Source organism: Strix aluco, chromosome 6 (genome assembly GCF_031877795.1).
Source record: "Strix aluco isolate bStrAlu1 chromosome 6, bStrAlu1.hap1, whole genome shotgun sequence".
Taxonomy (NCBI): domain Eukaryota; kingdom Metazoa; phylum Chordata; class Aves; order Strigiformes; family Strigidae; genus Strix; species Strix aluco.
The window spans coordinates 40,499,482-40,521,665 of record NC_133936.1 but is presented as its reverse complement, the minus strand read 5'-3'; the positions used below and the strand labels follow the sequence as shown (position 1 = coordinate 40,521,665).

At 38.8% G+C, this 22,184-nt stretch overlaps 1 protein-coding gene across 2 annotated transcripts in view; it reads left to right on the top strand.

Annotated features, from left to right (window-relative positions):
- Window positions 1-22,184, top strand: part of BARD1 (BRCA1 associated RING domain 1) — a 44,548-nt gene that overhangs the window by 698 nt on the left and 21,666 nt on the right. For both annotated transcript variants that reach the window (XM_074829749.1, XM_074829748.1), the window contains exons 3-6: window positions 3,142-3,287; window positions 10,048-11,045; window positions 19,971-20,051; window positions 20,759-20,931. In XM_074829749.1, the coding sequence (XP_074685850.1) occupies window positions 3,142-3,287; window positions 10,048-11,045; window positions 19,971-20,051; window positions 20,759-20,931 (1,398 nt within the window). The remainder of the gene's footprint in view (window positions 1-3,141; window positions 3,288-10,047; window positions 11,046-19,970; window positions 20,052-20,758; window positions 20,932-22,184) is intronic.

Below are 22,184 nucleotides of genomic sequence, written 5' to 3'. Positions count from 1 at the left end.
AGAGCAGTCTGGAAAGGTGCTTCCTGTTCCCAAGGGGGTTTTGTTCTGCTTGAGAGGATTGGGTGCTGCTTGTCATTGCTTTGCCCTTCTGCTATGCTAATGGCTTTGCTCCTAAAGATCTGCCACCGTAACTTCCTGTAGTCATGTCCATCCGAACACGTTGGGATGAGTACCTCTACTTGCAGCTTGTCAAATGTGAGTGTTTAAAAAAAAAAAAAATGAGTGGAGTCAGAAACATCCTGCTAACAAAGCAGTTCTGAGGAGGTGGTTGTCACTTGGCCTGTCTTAGGATAACTCACTGCATTGTCAGTACTGGCAGAGTCTGAAATGTTTGTGCCTCAGAACCTCATGGGGAAGGTGGTGGAACCTTCTGGCTGTCCTGTATGTCACTATACAAACATGGGGAGTTAAAAGGTCAGTCATATAGCTTAAACATTTTCTCTGCACAGCACAGATGTGAGCTGTCTATCAAAATTCTCTGCTTGTGACAGTGGAGAGGATAGACACTTTCTAACCTCTGTGTCTAGGCCAGACTAGATATTCAGCTTTGCCTCTTGGTAATACCATAGTCACTATGTCAATAAAAGCAGAGGAAAACCCTCCCTCACTCCCTCATGGCTATGTATTCCTTCCCTGTCTTCAGCTGCACTTTTCTAATGGAAGCTTAAAGTGTTGAAGGCCTGAAGAGTAAAATCATAGCAAAAGATTTTTTTGCTTTTTGAGGAGTAACTGATTATGGGACAGTACGGATGTATTAAAAGACACTCTGTCCGGACATGTGGTTTCTTTCCCAGCTTTGGCCATTAATTGCTGTAGAAGATTCTGCCGTCTGAAGCAAATTTTTTGTTATTTGTACTACCTGTCCATAGAGTACTTGGTAAAATAACCCCCAGAAACTTGTACAAGTCATTTATAAATTTGTTCATATCTATCTAATAAAATGTTTTTTCTCATGTGTAGTGTGGATTGCTGAAGGGTGGCTTAATAAACATAATTGTTGGGCATGTAAGGCCTTGCTTTATTTTGAATACTCCAGTGTTATTCTAGGTGATAGATTTCAAATACTCACTGTTGAAGTATTTTTTTTAAGAAAAATTTTCAAGGCATCAGAAGATGATGCAGTTTGCATCGATGAGGCTGGAAAGAATAACTAATGGGAGTCTTAAGCACTCATTAGCAGGTCTTTCTTACTCCAGAAAAAGAGTTTATTTGCTGCTATCCAAATTATTGTCACACCTCATCTTTTCTCTTTTATATGCCTGACCTTTTAGTCATCAATTTAATGTGTCCTTTGATGACTGAGTCTTGGGTAGGCTATTTTTTTAAATGAACCTAAGGAAATTTAGATTAATTTGTTTACAAGCAAATGTGGTCAGGCGTGAATTGAATCTGCAGTATACAGACATGAACTGATTCTGATCCATTGCTAAAAACAGACATTTATTAATATACACCGGAAGGAGTGGGGTGAATGGCCAGAGCTGCCTTCTGATATATGAAGTGAAATATGTGAAACTAATGAACTGCAATAATCAAGTCACACGTAATGTAACTGGTTCTCCCTCAGCATGGGTTTTATTATGGGCAGGGATATTTATTAAGATCAGTTTCTGTGGTTTTGTCTGAGTATTAGTAACTACTAAGTTACAGTCATTATCCATTAACTATAAAAACCCAGCAGCTAAAAGTAATTAGGAAATGTTGTGGTATAAAAGTCATTCCACATTTCCTTTGCACAACCTTTAACAGACATGGGAGACCTGAGGCCAACTTTCCTAGAGAACGAGGCCTGGTCAGTTCTTGTCTTTGCACCAAGTGATTTGTCAATGTCATCTAGAATATGTCAGAACCAAGAGTTGTACTGCAGTCTCCTGATCATAGCAGTGTCTTAAACGTGAGGTCCTTTGCCTGCTCAGAGCAGGCTGTTTAAAGCACAAAACACACCTAGCAGCAATTTTACATACCAAATTTCCTGTCTTGGGATTAACTGAAGGCATGATATGTGTGTGGTGTTTGAGGGAGAGATGCCAGTGCAGAGAACAGATCTGAAAATAACTCTCCTCTTAAAGAAAGTGGTGGTGGTTACAATTCTGGTATTGTTAACTACTAGTTTTGGGGTGTATGGCTGTCAGCTTCCAAGTCGATTATATGTTTAGAGTCTAGATGCATAGACTTTGATCTTCCTCTTCAGGTAGCAGTGCCTTGATGTTACTTCCATTCAGTTCCTCTGCATGTTTAACATGATCTGCTCACATTTAATTTTATACGTTTGGCTAGAATTGTGCATGCTATGTGCTGGTAAGGTAATGGAAACTTTTGAAATTAATTCAGTCTTGGGTATGTGAAATTATAACCGATATTTAACGGGATAGATTGGAGCTGAGATGTAACAATGGCCCTTGAATGTTGCAGTTCAGATGGCAAATCATAAGGTCCTCTCACCTGAGTAATCAAATGAATAAAAAGTTTTAGGCTTATGTGGGGAGAGTAGTGTTACTAAGAAGCTACAAGTGTTAAATGACCTTTACTGAGTAAATCTGTTTCCCCATCCGCTCTGCCCTGATCATCTGACATAAATGCTCTGGAAGAGAAGAGTGACTCGGAACACCTGCAGATCCTTGTGGGAATTCTTATAGAAAAATGCTCAGACAGGGGAAACTTCACAATATCAAGAAAACTTTTAAGTAGGATAAAGTAGAAATGATAGTTACTATGGGTTGGCTTTCTGTCACTCGTTTAAAAATAGAAGGCTGCAGAAGAATAGCCCTACCTTTAGCTGAGGTGTAAAAGAATGTGTAGCTTTAACTGTTTGAGCCTAATTGTTACCTGGAGACAAACAGCAGTGGAGCTTTAGCATACCTTGAAAATTTGGATCAGTTTGTGAGTCTGTGGGAGTCACAAGATAACATGTCTTTCCTGACAGTATGCTGACAAGGCTCTGGACTTGGCTTGCTTAATTGTGGCTTGTCATGATAAATATGTCCTCTCCTGCATTTGTGACTAACTCATACAGGCTTTACAACAGTGGTTTGTCAATGCTAAAATAAGAGATTCTTGCTGAGCGTTTGGCTGTGAAAAGGTTGATAGCGAGTACAGTAGATAACTTACGCTGGATAATGGATTTTTACATTTGACTTTCAGATCTTGTGTGGGTGACTGTGTTGGCACAGAATGCCCAGTGTGCCACATGCCAGCCTGGGTGAAAGATGCACAGATAAACCGGCAACTAGATAACATGATTCAGCTTTGCAGCAAACTGCGGCGTCTGCTGGGTGCGGACACCTCAGGTAAGAGCAAGCCTGGGTCTCTGACAGCCGTTGAATCCAGACTGCTCTGTCTCATTTCACGGGCTTTATAGAGAATGAGCAGTGCAGCCCTGTTTAAGATTCTGAAAGGCTGTTCCGAATCATGTTTGGAAAATTTGATTTGAAGAGAACTGTCTGTATGGATTGTTCGTTCTTTGAATCTGTTTTACTAAGAAATCTGCATGAGCAGGTTAGTCCATAATTCATTAGAATCTGTCTTCCAAAATTAGACGAAAGTGGGATAGATTCCCAAGTCACATGGCAGTTAGTTGCACAAAGCAGGGGCACAAGTTGTCATATCTTGTGCTCTTAGGGCAGCACAAAGGTGTAATGTCCTGCAGCATACACTTCTTTAGGGGAGCCCTGTTAAAGGATTAATGCATGTACTTTCTTGCCTCTTGTGTATTTGTGCACCGAGATGTGTGTGCTGTCCCAGTAATATTCAGTTTTTGCACATGGAAAAAATTATCTGTGTTCCTCACCTAAAAGGGGAAGGAGGCAAGTCTTCAGTCATTTATTTTCTGGTCCCTAACAATCAGCTAGTCAGCTACAATGGAATTTTGTCGTTGCTGACTGTGCTAGAAGATGCAGAGATCATACTCTGGGAATTCATCTCTTTATCAAATTTTAGGCTGATTGTCAAAGTAGGAAGAAATGAAATGAAATAAGCGTAGGTGAATGTATGTCTCTTCTGCGAGCTCAGAGAGGAGCATTTTATGTAATACCTAGTTTTAGAAAACATTAATTTAGCTGTCAGATACAGAAAAGGTAATTCTTCCTTCATTGTTGCTTCCTAATATGTTTGTCTGAATTAAAGATTCTTTTTCTAAGTCTAATTCCATCAGCATCTTCATGTTAATTTATGGGGTAGCTCTTTATTGACATCAAAATGCATTTAGGTGAGGAGGCTGGAAGCCTGTGTCCAACTGTAAAGGAATATATTTTATATAGATAGAAAATTCTATGGTGATTAAATCTTCTGGAGCATAGAAAATGTAGATGATGGATAAATAGGATTTCAGGGAAACATTTTAAGTGGTGAAGGCTTTTAAAACATAGTTGAAAGAGAATCTCTGAGAGGAGTTGTGATTCTATAAATATAGCATTTAAAATATAACATGGTAGTATTATTGATACTGTGTAGATGTTTTGGAGAACTCTTACAGGTGGATTAACTCTTAAAAATTGGTTTGATGTTTAACTGTAATAGAAATGGAATAATACATTTAATCCCATAGTTCTTCTAAAATAAAGTTTGCATGATGTGGCTAAACCACAGAACAAAATGAGGTTCTTTTTATTGTTTCTTGTTCTGATTTAAAAGCAGACACCAAAATTAAAGTTTCCAAGAGTGTTTTATTTGGAGCTAAAGTTATGACTGATTTGGGAGCTTACTTTCCGTGACTTGTAATCTTTGCAGTGAACTAAGGATTAATGGCCTTTTGGATGTTTCATACTGAGGTTAAGGGGAAAAACTTCCTGAGTTGGTGGTAGTTCACTGTCAGGAATGGTTTGGATACATAAATAAATGAGCGCACATCTAACAACAGCCAATTATGTGTTGTACTATGACAAATTACAGGATGAGGTAGCTTTAGAGATTTTGAGAGCAAATCCTTTAGGATGTTTTGTCATTCATCTCTGGCAAATCTTTCACCTCCCGTAGATGCGTGTCTTGAACTTAATGTATACAAACTGAAATATGTTTGAGTTTAGAGAATCAGGGCCTCTTGTTAGAGTGTTGCTTTCATGTTCTTACGGCACTACTTCTGCCACATCCCCATCAACAATATTTTCTTATCTTTTTTGTTAGAAGGTCAGAAATTGTATTTTATGTTCCACTAAAGGAAACAGACAGAAAAGTCAGTCTTTCTGTGGAGGAAAGGAAGAGCAGCAGTTGAAAAAGGAAACTTTCCATATATTTGTTTTGTATGACTTCTGCATATTTGTTTTATATGCCTTGTTTTGAGACAATTGTGGCTTGTCTCAAGGCTTCTGTTTGAGATCCTTGTTGACACTGCAGTTTCTAATGCAAATGCATCATACTACCCATTTTTGAATCTACACCAGGCCTAGCAAACACAGTAAGCTACGTGTGATGTCTTTAAAGACGACGGACTACCGTGACTGAAAAGGATAGGGTTAAGCTCACGTGTTGAATAATTCAAGTATAAAAATCTCTGTACTCCCAGGTTCCACAGCACTCCACTGGGATAAGGATAGCTTTTTGCTGAACTGTGTGTGTGTTCTAAGAAGCAACAGCAAGTAATTCAGGAAAGACTGCACAAAATGGCGAATGCTTTCCTCTGAAATTGAAGTGAAGCACAGCAAATGGCATTGCAGAATAGTACTGGGGCCACTGAAGGACAATTGGTGAACAACAAACCTGACACTGGCTAGAAAATGCAAACTATAGGTAGCAACTGCTGAGTCTCAAAGTTAATCCACTTGTTAGACATGTTACAGCCTTAGTCTGTGGCAAGGTGAGGAGAGCTGTCTGACCTTTTCACTGCCTGGCGTTGCACCTTTACGAGGAAGCTATCTGGCTGACAGACTTCATAGATGGGATGTCTGCACCTCAAAATCTTTAGCTCTAGTGTTGCAGAGTCCAAGACATCTTAAGAATTGGAGTTGGTGGGATGATGGGCTTCATAAGTGGGTCATCAGTAAGAACTTGTTGAATCATGGACATAGTGTATGTAGTATACTAGAGATGAAGAAGGTTGATTTACAGTAATGATTTTGAAAGTGAATTTCTAAACACTTCAGCATATTTTTCTGTGTGATACTCTTTAAAAAGAAGAGATTGTCATAAATTTTCACAAGCATTTATGGATGATTTTTACCTCATTCTTTGTAAAATAATCTGCTTCACTCTTAACACAGTCAAATGGAAAGCCTTCCTCCCCCCTTCTCATACAGAGCTAGACCTTGCAGGTGTTGGTCAAAGCATCATAAGCTCATGCTGATGCTGGTGGACAGTAGGAAAGATTAACTTTTGGTTAGCCTTTGTAGTATCATAATTTAGTTTCACATTTACTGATGTGGAGGGAAAGACGTTGAACTGTTGTAACAGATTACATTGCATTTCATGCACGCTATGACATTTTTCATAATAGCTAAAGATGAGTTTTTGAATAGCTGGAATTTTTCCCTTTTTCCCCCTGTGTTGAATACTTAACTTGCAAAATAATCATTCTTCAGTGAAGGCACTAATGTTGCACAGATGGTACCAAAGCACTTCCCTTTGATTTTTAATAAGGGACTAGTTTGTCAAAGAGATTTCTCAACTTCTGTTCTGAAACCCATAATAGAGAATAATTTGAAAGGCACACAATGTGCATCATTATATTCCTTTGATGCAGATTAATGATAGCTAAACCACATTTTCTAATTGCTCCTTTTTTCCTGCTCTAGCCTGTTATTGCACTACAGCAGAACTTGGAGATGTAGCGCTCTAGTTGCAAGGCACTGCGTATCTCCTAATGTTTTCGTCTGCTCTCAACCGTTTTAAGAAATTCAACTCTATTAAATGTCGCCATTAAGAAACTTGTGCTTGTTGTGTGCAAATAAGTCTACTTTAGAAAGAATTCAGTTAATATATTTATGTATATGAATGTTTCGTTTAATGGGTAATGGAGAGTAAATTTACTGCATTTATTATCAGCTGATTCTAATACTGTTATTGTGGATAGTCTTTACACTATTGCAGTTGCTTAAAATCTAGAATTAGTAAGGCATGCTTTACTGATTTTTTTTTTTTTTACCTTTCTCAGTGCATCTCAAAATTTTGGGAGGATACTTCTTAGGTATTAAGAAGACAAATCTTAATCATATATAGTAATTTTTTCATTCCTGTTGAGACGCAAGCTCTGGCTTCCAACTTGGAGACAGCAAAGAACTCCTTTGGATCGATTTTACTATGAGCAATTTTCTCTGAAGGTAGTTTAACTGTATGCACTTAGCTACCAGATAATACCCTCTTTATATAAGTTAACATTTACATATTAAACCATAAGAACTTCCTTTCATTTTCTTAGCACTGTGTCTCTTTTTTCTCTCTCTCTCTCCCTCTCACAGCTCTGGGTCCATCAAAGGATTAGATTTTCAGGGTGGGTTGGCCATTTGTCCTTATTACTTCTACTCCCTACCTTGTATGCTTTGGAAACAGAGGAAAGGGGCAGCAGAGTCTAAGAATAATCTTTTTTGCAGATGCTACACAGAACTGTTCAGGCAGAGTTGATGTTAGCTACAGAGTATTCTGAAGGATAGAGTTACTGAGGAATGGCTGAGAGACAACACACACCTGGGCAGAAATTGCAGTTTTTTCCCCAGCAGGCTGTGGGGATGCCCTGGGTGTGCACGGCTGGCATCTCGATGTGACTGATCTGTTTCACAGGATGTGTCGTGTTTTAATCATGTTCCATCAGGGCCTCCTTGTTCTAAAATGTGCAACATACACTTTTACACCTAAAGGAGTTGCATGTGAGAAAAAATAATCCTGGGAAGGTATTTATTTGGTGTATTTTCAGCAGGTTTGTAATAACCGACTAGTAAGTCCCTGCTGAGCAACCAATAATGAGCAGATCAGTTTAAGAACCCCTGTGGTTGATTTTTCACAAGCTTTCTTGCTGCCAGAAGTGGTATATACATAGCTTCCAGTGTAAATACTTAATTGTGTTATGCTGGTTTAGATCGTACTTCTGAAGGACAGTGCCTTTGATTGAGTTTGTCACTTGGACTTTAAAGTCTTACTGTGCTATACACATCAAAAAGAATTCTGGCCATCACAAAATTGTTGCACAAATTACTTTTGCAAGCTGATTTTATTCTTGCTCTTTACTTGGAGATGACTGATAGTTCTAGCAAGGTAAATATTTTAGAAGGAAATCTGCTAGTTGTGTAAACAGTGAAGGCGAAACAAGTAAATAGTAACTGTGGTTTATATTTTGCATCTGTTTGCAATCAAGCTCTTCCTTTTTTTAGATGTTATAGTCAGAATGAAATTGGATATGATAACTTTCTGAAGGCTAGCTAGTTATGAGATTTCAGTCTCAATTTCAGTGCTTTTTTTTCCTGTTTGCACCAAGTCCAGCCCTACAGAAAAAAATAGCTGCAGTTCTGTACTTGATGATTATCTTCAGATACCTACGTGATTGATTAGCTAGCCTCAAGCTGTATCCTTAAAGACACTTTTTGGTCTGATGCCTTACATACTCCTCTAGCTACATCTCCTAATATCTAGCATATTTTAATTCAAGGGGTAAGTAGGGTAGTTTAAATCAAGATTGAGGAAACATTTAACCTTGAAACATTGCTTTAAAGGAAAACAGCAAATGTCTATTTTGGTGTTGGAATTACTAGCTGTGCAGTTCTGTTTTAAGTGAAATTTCAAACATATTTTTTTGTGGCTAAGGGATTCGGTCTAGTTTGTCTGCTATCTATGAATTTATCATAGCTTGCTGTGGAAAGGAGGCTATATGGTTACTAACACCAAAAATAGAAGAGAACGTATGGAGAAGTCAAATTATCTGTAGCAAGTTAATGCACTGAAGTGAAAGTAATACACTGTTGCAGTGAGTGTCTGTCGCTTCTAATAATTGAGACTTTGCATGGTTTATTTCAAGAATGTTTAAACAAAACCACTAATCTTGGTCTTAGTTCTGTTTAAAAATAATAGTAACAATACCCTACTTTGCCTCACTAGGCAAAATGAATATTTGTTTTGTGATTGATTGCTATAAATCACCAAGATTTTTGTGAATGTGAACCTCCCTGAGATTGGAGGCAACAGAAAGAGTTGTGCGTTTACTGTGGAGGACTTGTCCAAGTAACCTAAAATAACTTAGGTTTCCAAGAAGGAATCTGTAAAAAAAATCTGTTATAGTTCTTTTGAACTGACAGAGTTGCTGTTAAATTAAATTAGTGTCCAACTTAGAGGTCGCTTTATGCTACTTAATTTATTTTTAAGCCATTGAGGACACCATTTATAGCCCTTGTTCTCAACTGTTACTTCATGAACTGGGAGTACAGGATATTCCTGTCACTTTGGTTATTGATTTGTAACTTGCTGTGCTGTGTGACTTATAAAATTGCTCCACCACATATTTTTAAAGAAATGTTTGAGATAATCAAAATATTTAGCTTGCTTGGAATTGTTTACTACCAAGGGGTAAAGGATCAAATGACAGGAGTCAACTACTTACATATTTTCTATATATTCCTCTGATTGATCTGCTCTATCTGTGGAATCAGGAATGTTCAACATTCTTATAAGGATGTTATTTTTGCTTGCTTGCAGTTATTCTTCCTGTTCATCTTCAGATGAACTGTAATATCTTTTTAGAAAATTGTTTCTGTGCTCTTTTGTATATGCACAGACTACTTTGTTAAACATATTTGCAAGGAAAACTCCGTGGGGAACCAGCTTCTCTCTCTGATCTGGTCAGAAATCTGTGCACGTGCTGCATTGTGAACTCAGACTACTGAGGAAACTTTTCTAGCAGGGTGCTCACATGCCTAGTGGATACGCTGGGATCCCTGAACTCCAGAGTGGCCTGTGACCTTGCCAGTTGTTTTAAAGCCATTATATGTGTCTCTTCAGAAGAAATGAAGGCACACGTAGGTTGTATTTAGTAACATTTCATCAGTTATTACAGTTGTTATTCTGATCTTTTTTCTTTGCAATGTTCTACTGAAGAGTACTCTATAAATTGTTTTTCCTCTTCCCTGATGCACTTAGATTCAACAGAAGATGCCTTCACACCAACTGACTCGGACTTTGGAAAAAAGAATAAAAAGGAACAGATAAAAATGTGGTTCAGCCCAAGAAGTAGGAGGATTCGATGCGTCCTGAACAGGAGTCAGCCTGAGACTAAAAGCGATGACTTTTGTCAAGACACATCTTCAATTTATGATTTCCTTCCTTCCCCTCCTCATGAAAAGCCCTCCAAGGTGACAAAAAAGCCAACACAGACACAGAGTAAGAAGATCAAGAAGAAACGTCTAGCAGACATTAACAAAGTGTGGTGCTTAGAGAAGCCGGAGCAGGAAGAAGGAGTTGAGAAGGCTCCCAAGGAAAAGTGTGTGACCATCTGCAGTCAACCAGTAGTCCTGTGCAGTCCAGAACCAAATAGCCCTGAAGAGACACTTCAACAGGAGTCTATAAAGGAAGCTGACTCCAGCAAAAATACAGAAAATGTGGAGATATCACCACAGGTAAAATCCTTGGAGAAGAAGAATAACAGTGAGGTTGCATGCCCTGCACAAGTCAAAAAGGGAACAAATTGTGCTACAGAGACAGCCCTGTTGATAGAAAATGAAACTACACCTTTGAAACGTGGACGGGAGCAATCCAGACTTCCAGTTACTTCTCAGTCTAAAAGACCAAGAAGAACTGAGAGAAGCAGTATTGAGAAATCAGCCAGGCAGGCAGATGGCTTCAAGGAGTTACCTCAGAGTTGCCCCATCTCCCCAGCAACTGAACACAAGACACCAGTTCAGATTTCTTCCTCTGTACTGGAACTCACTGACACGGTAATGAAGACAAGAAGTTCTGCAGTCTTTCAAGCAGTAAATAGTCCTTCACTTTCAAAATGTCCCTCTACCCCATCTACTTCCAAGACCTGTGATCAAGTAGGAATACCACACAGTCCTTCCGTGTTGAAGTCCCCTGGTGCTAACACAATTGCCAGAAGAAATTACAAGGGAGAGACTTTGCTCCATGTTGCTTCCATCAAGGTAGGACCGTCATCTTCTAGGTCAACCTTAAACAGAGGTTTACAAAGACAATGTTGTATTAAAAATATCCCGGAAACCAGTTATTTCAATGCATCCTATTTCTGTGGGGGAAATCTCATCCTGTGGTCTTTTACTTCTAGGTTTATTAGAGAGTTTCCAACCTGATTCTCTGATTTCGTAAAGCAATTACTATTGGAATGATCAAAGATGGTTATACTTGAGAAACTAAGTGTACTACAGTGTCAGTTATACCGTGAGTTCTAGGAAGTGATGAGCATTCAAATGTTTTGCCCTTACGTACCAGAAAGCTGTCTCTGTGATTTGTCATAAGGAGTTTAGCTAAGTGTTTCAGACATCACTGAGTGATCTTGATCAGTTTAACTTGACCTGGTAACTCAGCCAGGACAAGATCTGAATTATCTACATGAAGGTAACTCTATGCAATCTTAATTGACGTTAACTATTTCATGATCTTGCATTTGACCCTGGGATTCCCATGCTGAGCTCTGTGCTCTGAACATGCTGTTCTCACCGGTAGTGGAGAAGGGAGAATTAGGACAGAGTTGGGATGGTCTCAGTAGACTTCACTTTTATGTAGGATCAATGTTATTCTTGGAGTGACAGCTGTCACTCATTTTGCTGTTGTTATCTTAGCCAGTTCCTGCTGTGGTAGAACTTCATGGCTTTGCTTTTTCTTTCCCTATTACTATGTAAAAGCCACATGCAGGTGAGGTAAGTTGAGTGCTTCCAGTCAAACTCATCAGATGCACTAATATGGCAGCTCTCTTCTGAGAGGTCATTTCAAAGAGTTTGTAGTCTGGCAGTTTAAATGTACTTTGTGCTAAATCAAAATATAGAAATACTGTGTGGTTAACAAACTGCCTATATTGGTAGAATTGGTTCACCTGCCAGCATCCTGGCATTTATTCAGCACTTCTGTTTGTTGAGATGAAGACTGTTCTGGATAAGTAACTTTGTCCTCTTTCAAAGGCATTCCAATAAGCCACTCCTGCTGCATGAGACCTTTTTAAATGGAAGTGGCAGGTGAGCTGAGTTGACTTCAAATATCTTGATGCCATTAATATGGAATTAGGGAGGGGAAGATCAAACATTGTCCTCACAGGACTCAAGAGCTTTAAAGGATAGATTTCTTGTTACCTTGTCATAAGTCCTATATATTCCTCTTTATTAAAGCACTGTTTACAAATTATCCTTCCATGATTTTCTGCGAGTTTGTAAGGAATACTATTACGACTGACTGATTCTAAAAAAATTGATCTACCTTGACAAATTTTCACACAGGTGTGGTTTCCAGCAATATGTCTGATATTTATTGTGAGATTCAGAGTAAGCAGTGATACGCCAATAATGTGGTTTTTCATTGCAAAGAACTTTGAAGATAAATGAGTAAAAATTGAACAATTGATGCTATAGACAAAAAGAATAAACAAGTTTTGGCTATCCAAGGTTAGTAGCGTGGCTGGCACTGCTTGTTGGCATTGGTACAGCCTTCTCTGAGAAAGAGATAGAGCTATTTCAGTGGGCTGGAGAGCTGACCTCCAGCTGTAGTGTAGGCGGTGGGGTGGGCATACACATGAATGCTTTTCTCAGTCCTCTGTGTGAATTCATTTTGGTGCCGTCTTTTAATGTTTATAATTATTGAGCTAAAATGGGAAGTTGCTTCTGTTCCTCATTAGTTCTGCTGTGGTTTTAATTTGTCAATTCCATTTGCGTTGAGCTGCTCATTAGTAAAGGCTTGTTTAACTAGGTAGGGCTTCAGGGTGATCCCTAAGTTACCACTCTCTTTTAAATTTAATTAAAATAAGGTGAGGAGAGTGGTCTTTTGGTTATGGACGTAGTTTACTTGCATGTATCTATCTTTCCAGCTATAAACTTCCAGGGCAACTCTTAAGAAAGTTGTTTTACTGTCTCTGAACCTGTTTCTCATCTGTTGAAGGAGGTTATAGAGATTATCTCCTTTCATTTGTGGTCTTCTTTGTTCCTGTTATATAGCTTAATCACGGGTATATTATGGCATTCCCAAGAAGTTGCTGCATGCCCTGGTAGCCAGTCAATGTGGGCATGTTAACTAGTCCATGTCAAAGTGGATTAAGACTCAAGTTGCTCAAGCCAGCATGGTGTGAGGACTTGGTCTTTCTAAAGAACTATTGGTCATGGGGTTTGGTAACATTTTACTTTGTGAAGCAGAGGACAAGAAATAGTAGTGATTAATTGCCATGAATCTGCTGGGAATGTGTGGCAATTGCACGAAAACATTTTTTTTGCGTGCAGGTATCTTTTTGTATAACTTGTATGTTTCTAAATCACTCTTCTAAGGTGTAGGAACCCTGCTATGGAGCTGGTAAATATGTTTTCTCAAAGAAACTGGTTTTGAAAATGCTAGGCTTTATACTGTATGTATATTCTCATTGTGGTTTTTTTGAAAATAGCCCTGTCATTTTTTCTGTTTCTGGAAGAAGTATTTCTCTTCCAGTTTTGTTTTATAGGTGATTTTTTTTTTCTTGTTCTTTCCACAGCCAGTAATGTTCTTCCATGTGTGTAATGGGAAACAGACTTGTAGCTGCCACCCTCCCCCCAAAGTGAAATAAAGTCTAATTCTCTGGGACTTCATTAATTATAAAATAAATCTGTATTATTTTCATTAGCTGTTAGGGTCTAATACCCTGAATTTAATTAAAGCTAATTGAGTTCTCCTTTTTTTCTTATTTAAAAGAGATAATAAACAGCATTATCAGGCATTAAACTTAAGTGTATTGTGCTGTTTCAAATGATTCTGAAGGATTGTCCCCATTTACTACTACTACTAGTTATTAACTTGCTGAAATCAGAATGGTTCTCAAGAAAGGTTCTAGTGTGGATGAACTTAATGCTGAGTTAAACTAATAAATTAAAATAAATGTGGCTCTTCCTATAGCAAACAGCAGTCATGTTTATCTTCCTTCATAGACATTAAAGGTAAAACTTCCAATTAGTTAAAATACAAAACATAACCTATTTCACTCCTGATGTTCTAAAGTGATGGGAAATTGCCCAATCAATAGCCCTTCCACATAGGATTTTGGTTTTTTACAGTAAAATAACGAGTTGTTCACAGGACTAGCTCTTAGGTGGCAATTAAAAATGCAACACGGTACTGCTTAACTAGGTAGTGCAGAGTCTTAAATCTTCTACGGAGAGAAAAAAGTCGTAGTTTCTTAGTACAGTATTTCAGGTCTTGGTTGTGCCTGTGTTTCTTCTGCATTGACAGGGGAGAGGATGGGTCAGTTCACAGTGTAGAATTGCTGCTGCTATGGGTTCCAGGAAGAGGGATAGCAAACTGCAATGCAACAGGGTAAGAGGACCATGGCAACAGCTGCACTGTTACAAAGGAGTGGGTGGGAGGTACCTGGGAGAAGGCTTTGATTTTTATGGTTCAAGTTGGAAGCAATTAGAGTGCTGGCTCTGTTCTGAGGAGAGAAGAAATTGCATCTGTGCAGAGCAACTGTGTACTCTGAAGAAAGACAAGGAGCATCCGGACCAGTTTTGGTTACTGCCTGTTCCAGGGACCCTTGACAGTTGACCAGGAGGGCCTTCCTAAAGGCTTCCCCCATGGCTAGCCTGCTGTGCTGGGCTCTTCATGTTCATTATACTTAACACTGTAATAACTACTAGATAATTCTTTCCGAGCTTGCGAGACTGTTCTTCCTTTTTATTGCTTTGTTACCAGTTAATGACACATTAGAGGGGAAAGTGAAAGAAGATTTTGTGGTTTTGTGAGCATGTAATGGCCAACATCAGAATACCTTTCAGATCTTTTTTCAGGTGTCTGACCTAGTCAGCTGTGCAGTTCCTCACTTTTGGTACTCGATGGGTATGTATCATGGTTGAGTGTTGGGTCACACATGTACATGGGAGGAACATCTCCCCTCCTGCCTTTCCTCTTGAGCCTTTAGGTACAAGAGGGGAGTTGTGCTGCTGCGTGGTCAGGCACTCCCAGCCTCCCCTGAGCAAAAGGCAGTGGATGGTCAGCATCATTCCTGCCAGCAGCTTCACTGAATGAATGCATCCATTGGTCCAAGGTATTTTTATCCAGACCTTGTGATTTTGTGTGGCAGGTGACTTCACTGTGTGTTTAATTTCCCATTCATTGGAGGCATGAGGTCTGCTGGTAGTAACTAGCAGGGTGACTTAGATGCAGATGTAGCACCTGAGATTGCTTTGAAGTTGTAGTTTGACATTGACCTTAATGTCAAAGCCAAGTGGTATAGGAATGGTAAACAGCCTCCTCATTATGGGTAGTATCCAGCAGGTAGCTTAAGATAAATATGAAGCAGTGTAATGGTTTCAAGTGCAGAACTTAAGAATATGAAAATTGGCCATGACTCGAAGCAATCCATCTTCCCAAGTGCTGATCTGAAAGCTTAGAAACAAATTGGCATTTCTTTTTCTATAATGCTTGGTTGTTACTTCTCTTGTTTCTGAGGTGGATTAAACTTAACTTCCTGAATGTTTTCTTTATGTAAGGGTTAAGCATAGCTACTTGTATGCTTGTTAGTTAATAAATGGTCTGCTGGGTAGGGAATTAATTTGGAGAAATTTGAGGTGAGAAACTTGCTGATTCCTGGAAAGAGTTGGTTGGAGCATTCACAATTATTATAAGCACTCTGTAATTCATATTTGTCCTCTTTGAGTTGTAAGTAACCTAATTCTGTGTTCTGTCCCCCCTCCAACTTAAGGAAATGTATTTGGGTTTGAAAGGGGGTTTTTGTTCATTTGTTTGACCTAAAGATTGAAGTTACCTTTGCAAATAAAGGGAGAAGTGTTTGGTTGAAGTGGTACAGGTTTTTAGGTTCATCTTAATGTACTGCCCTAATTATTTGGATGTCTCTCTTTTGAACTGGTAGAATATGTTTTCATTAACGTAAATGTGACTTTTTGGTGGAGAATATCTATGCTTAATGGAAACAGTAAAGGGTAAAATGTAAAAAAAAAAAAAGACCCTATAAAGTAGGGCTGAAAGGACACTTGCAGTTCTTAACCATTTGTCTGCATTAAAATTGTGACACAGTTGACTTGGAAAAAAACAAATCAAAAAACCTTGTCTATGCCAAGTGAGGATGGTTTTCTGGGCTTATGCCATCTGCATCTGCAGGAACTACATTCTCATTGGGAGGGAAGTGTTTGTAAAGCTGTGTAAATACCCTTCTCTGTGTTAGCTAATGCTGTCTTCTAGATCTGCCAACAGATGGCCCTAATGCCTTTCTTGCTTCTATAGTTTTCAGAGCTCCCTTAAGCTGTAGCAGAGGAAGAGCAAACCCATTGCATTATTGTGTTGTCACTATACATAAGCTTTGTTATGAGCCTAAAATGTCCTTTGCTTTTTCTTCCAAACGGATAGTTTTACATTCTGCAGTAGTTTCTGCCTCTTCAGAAGCTGATTGTAATCCTTCATTGATAATGAGATTTAAAAATAAACATTTCCCTGTGAATTGTTAATGTTAGCATTTTTTTACCTGGTGTTTGTCCTGTTCTCTGTTTCTGAACAAGTAGTATCTCCGGTTGTGTTTCCACGCTGTTGTTGCTACAGGCTGCTAAGACAAGCTGTATCATCTGGTATGGTTATGACTCTTTATTTGGGACTGGTGATTTTATGCTGGCGTTGGTAGATAAAGTGAACTCAAGGGACTAAATGTACAAAGTCGATTTCAATATCAGTCAAAGCACAACTTTATAAAGTATGTTGGAGTTAGTAATTCCATACTAATAAGTGTAGTCTCTTCTGCTTTTTTTTCTTGTGGAAGAAAGACATATGGTATATAGGTATTTGTGGCTGGGACTTGCCCCTACCAGGTCCTTACTCTTTCTTATTTAGTGCTGAGGAAAGCATTTATTAGCTTTTAAATGTGAGTAATTCTATTAAATTTGATAGAACTGGTCAGAGTAGCGGCCTCAAGTTGCGCCAGGGAAGGTTTAGACTAGATATTAGGAAGCATTTCTTTCCAGAAGGGGTTGTTGGGTGTTGGAGTGGGCTGCCCAGGGAGGTGGTGGAGTCCCCATCCCTGGAAGGGTTGAAGAGTCGGGTTGACCCAGCGCTGAGGGATCTGGTGGAGTTGAGAACGGTCAGTGTGAGGTTAATGGTTGGACTAGATGATCTTCAAGGTCTTTTCCAACCTCGATGATTCTGTGATTTTGTGTGTTAACTGCACTTTTTTTACTCTTGGGTCACTGTCAGCTGATGTGGCTCTGCTTGCAGGAGGGACTTGATAACATGTCTGCTAAGGATCTGCTGCTTGAAATTTAGTCTTCCACTTTTTTTAACTAAATATTCACAATATGGTAACGTGACTGAAGAGCCTCTGAGGGGACAAAAGGCACATTCTCCTAGCTATGAACAATTTTGTTAATGTGTCTTGTAATCCTGATTGACAGCCCCCATCCAGTCATTGCGCAGTACAATGGTGTGACAGCTTCCCCTCCCTTTCTGTCACTCATTGCTAGGTGCCGGTTGCAGGGAGCAGGTTTCATTTACAGCTGAGGTGATGACAATATTTGTCTTCTGTAAACAGCAAAACACCAGTTTTCTAATTTTGACTTAGACTTGGATTTCAGTCTGTGGGTGTTGTCAGTACCGGTGTCCACACCACAAACACTTCCTTTGATAAAACTGCAGCAGTGTTTTACAAATCAAGGTTCACATAACTGTTCTGAAAAGCTGTGATACTACCTAATGCCCACACAAATTATTAGCTATGCTTACTGCTTTAAAGGAGTACTCTTGAAATGTCAAACCCTTGCTGTACATGTTTGCAAACTTAACTTTAAATGATATGCTCAGATCTCGCTCATTATAGATAATTGTATCTTCTCTCTGTAGAAGAAGATCTAATGCTGAGCACTGTCTATTACCTTGCAACCATAAAGTATTCTAACAGCAGCATATTCTTTAATTGCTTTGAAAGGTAACATTTTGCTGGGACATCTAGGTTGTGAATATAATGAATGAGATTTATCTCTGATGTGTTAATTTGCTCGAGTGTTTTAATGCCAGTGATTCTCATCATTTTTTTGGTGAATTTTGAGTTTTCAGTTGTTGCCTGCTGGATTTATTTCTGCTGAGCAGAGTCTGTCTTAATATTTTCTCTAACTAAAGAGTAAAGATTAAAGCTAGTTTTTGGAAAGTGTTCCTTGATAACAAAAAAAATGGGATGAAGTTTATTGTTGTGTTTAAAGCTTAATTTAATATTCTCTCACTTTTTCTAAGGTATGTTGTGGAATAACAGGAATTCCTTGACTTGCCACTACTTAAAGGCATAGAACTTTCTGTATATCATGGATTAAACTTCTTTTCCCCCCTCCAGGTCCTAATATTTATATTTTGCAAGTTTGGCCAAGGACAAGAACTAGATGGCAGTTTATTAGTCTCATCATTGGGGATCATAATACCCTGGTCTAGGGAAAGTGTTAGTGGTCATCCTGAAATGCTTGGTTGGGATGGATCCTAAAAAACCAAACAAAACACCAAAAACAACCCCCAAAAACCTAAAATAAAAAGAATTGGGACATTAGTGGCAAACCATGCAGAAACTTGTGGCCTACTCTGCTCAACCTTTGAAAAAGTTTAACCTTTGAAAAGCTTGTGTTATTTAGGTAGTTTTGGCCATTAGATGACGCTTGGCAATCTCCTCGTTCCCTGTTACTGTGTCACCTGAGAAATGGGGTGTAACTGCTCCTAATCTGTAATCGTGTGGGTAAATCATTGCTTTGACCTGAGAGGTGGTACCCGATGGTGAGAGGTGTAGGACAGCCTGGCCCCATTAGCTGTGTACCTGCAACTGTGGAGGGTTCCCGGCATTGCAGCAAGAATTTTGGAACAGGATTCATGGTGCCTCTTCCAGTAGGGCAGACCTTTGCAATTGCTGCTCTGTAGTAACGAATGTCAGAAGCAGGAACTGGCTGACATTGCACAAAGTGAGTTTTAAGTACCAATATGCTGGGATGCGGGTGGTGCTGTGAAAGGAGAATGGGGTCAGGGTCTGTTTTCAATCTCTTTGGGTTACTTTTTCCACCTGCTTTTTAGAAGACCTGCACTGCAGAGATTTCCTTGCCTCAGCTTCTGCAGGAGGCTTCTCCTTGCCTATTTATAGCTGCATCTGTGTATGCTCCAATGTTGTACTAACTTTCTCTTATATTTGCCTTTTAAGAGCGTCAAAACTTCTGATTCACAAATTCTGTTCAGTTGCTTCCTTCACTTTATTCTCTACTCAGCCTCTTTCCCCTCTTCCCATAATCTCTGCATCAGTTTCCACCATTTCCCACATACGTTTCCTTGCTTATAGTAAAAACTGTTCTTCCAAAAAGCAAATGAAGACTATTTTGGTAGAATAACTGTCAGGGAAAGTGTCAGTGAGATTCAACATGAGTAGTAATTGCAGTGTTCAATAAAACTCTTTCCCTTTTCCTCTTGACTTGTGGGAAAACAATTTATAGAAGCTTGTCAGGCTTATTAATCTGTTTCACCTATGCATGTTTCTAGCCAGTTATTTAGATTAGTTTGAAAAAAATCCAGTCTGAAGGACAAGGAAATTCTGAATAAATGTTCCTGATTTTAATCCTTGCAGTTGACTGTAGTGGACAGATTGCAATCAGCACCAACTTGTCCATTTATTTTGAGTTAAGTCTGTTGTATGCATCATTTTTTATCTAAAATTATGTATTTGTGTAAAACGTGTAGGTGCTTCTAAATGAGCAGTAATGATAAACTGTGGTCTTCAAAACAGTTTTTCTTATCTGGACAATATCTAAATGGAAGACTTTTATCATTACATTTTTATTGCAGCTAAATTTATAATTCTGCATCTCTTAAATTTTTGTTGTCTTTGTGTATCTTCAATACTTCTTATTAACTATGGTTTTTTTTCCTTATAGGGTGACTTAGCAGCTGTTGAACAGCTGCTGAAAAATGGGGCAGATCCCAATGTTAAAGATAATGCTGGCTGGACACCACTGGTGAGTGCTGAGGACATTTTTTTTTTTGTCATCTGTCTTTTGTTCAGATTTCATCCCTCCTTTCCTCTCCTATATTTTAGTTCCCTTTACATGCATTTAGGTGACAAAGAATTATGCAAAGTGAAGAAGAGATGATAAACAAGTTTAAAATAGTTTATTAGCAACTACTGACCTGCCCAGATCCAACTCTACTTTGCTGGGGTAGGGCACGCCAAGAAAACTGTCAGCCTGCAATTCTGCAGTGCAGAAAATATAACTATGATAACTAGAAAATGATCAATTTTAGTCAATGTGTATATTTTATGCGTTCTTAATGTCCTCATTTCTTTTTACCATTTTGGAAATATATCAGGTAGTTGAATGAAAAAATTGCTGACTTGAACCTTTTGTTTATTTTCTGTAATTCTTTTCAACCATGCCTACTTCCTTTCCTGAAGAATACTCTTGATGGACTCTGTAATCTGGGAGGCTTTGTTCCCTCTACTCTAATTTGCACGCAATTGGCCTTTGTTCAGTCTTCTCTGTGCTTTTTATTAGTGCTAGGTTCCAAGGTTAATTCATGTCAGGAATGTAATGCAGTATCCTTGCATCATCTTCCCTGACCATCTACTAAGAGGTGTTTGAAAGTATGTTAACTGGTGTAACAAAGGTCCTTCCTCTGAATTCTGTTTCACTTCAATTTTCTGTTTTTACTACTACCCAACTAGCACGAGGCATGTAATCACGGGCACAAAGAAGTGGTGGAGCTGTTGCTACAACACAAGGCGTTAGTGAATACCACGGGGTATCAGAACGACTCACCGCTTCATGACGCTGCCAGGAATGGGCACGTGAGCATTGTTGAGCTGCTACTTCTGCATGGTGCCTCCTGTGATGCAGTGTAAGTAGGTGTGGGATGTTATTTTAGCTGTAGCTAATGCCGCAGTTACAACTTCCAGTGTATATGTTAAGTAAATACGAAGCAAAGCTAGTAATAAACGTGATTTATTTGAAGTGAGGGGGTGTTAAATGTATGCTCCACTATACTTGTATCACCCCTTTCGAGGTAGGTCTTTCCTTTCTGTTTTGCTTTGTCCTAAGCTTTTCTGAGGACATCTGAGTCATAGATAGCTGGAGAATTGGAGACTGTACTAGGGAAGTAACAAAATATGCTTACCCTATTCTTACACTTTTCTGCTGGCATCTTGTTATAGCTACTGTCAGATCCAAGATGCTGAGCTAGATTAGTTTTGAACTGCTACAGCTGGTTTTTGTCTCTTTACTATGCTGCTTGCTAGCAGAAGGTGTTTCAGTCCAGTCTGTTCTACCTTCACATATGGCATAGACACAGGCTAAGATTTGGGCAGTGTGTTTTATTTTTTCCATTCTGGATCAAAGCACTAATCCTTGGTACACTTTTTAATTAAAAAAAGCCCCAAACCAACAAACAACAAAACTCTAGAAATATTTTCAGTTGAATCTTCTATACAGTTAATGCCTCCTGAAGATTTTGGCATTTGTGTATAGGAGGTGCTAAAGTATCTGTTAGCCTATGAATAACCCTGCAAACTATTAGTATTTTAGACACTAAGTGTGGGTTTAGGTCTTGTAGTATTGTGCCAGAACCTGCATGTATAAAATCTGAATCCGGTGCATGTTGTCAATAGGCGTGTGTATATAGTAACATGATAGGATGAAGCATAAACAAGTTCAGCTTAATCACTTCAGCTCTCAGTATTGGCTCTTGAAGCTTACAAAATTAAGGTACTCTGTGGAAAAGCACAGGGTTTTCAAAACCAGTCCTAATCTTGAATATACTGGAGTTAAAAACAAAACAAACAAAAAACCCAAAAACCAACAAACCCACAAAACTTCAGCATGAAAAAGTAAAACAAGGATCATGTGTTCATCTTCTCTTTGTTCTTGAACAACAAAGACCAGTGCATTATACCTTGAAAAGCTGACAGCTTCAGAAACTAATTTTCAAGCCACTTGAATATTGGGAACTGGCTGTGTGACACTTATCACTTGTCTATCTGGTATTTGAAAGCGTAGCACAGACAACAGCTTTGATGCAAAGATTTTGACAGGACTTAAGCACTGGAAGATTTACACAGCAGAGACTCCAAATGCTGACAGTGGGCTCTTCAGGTG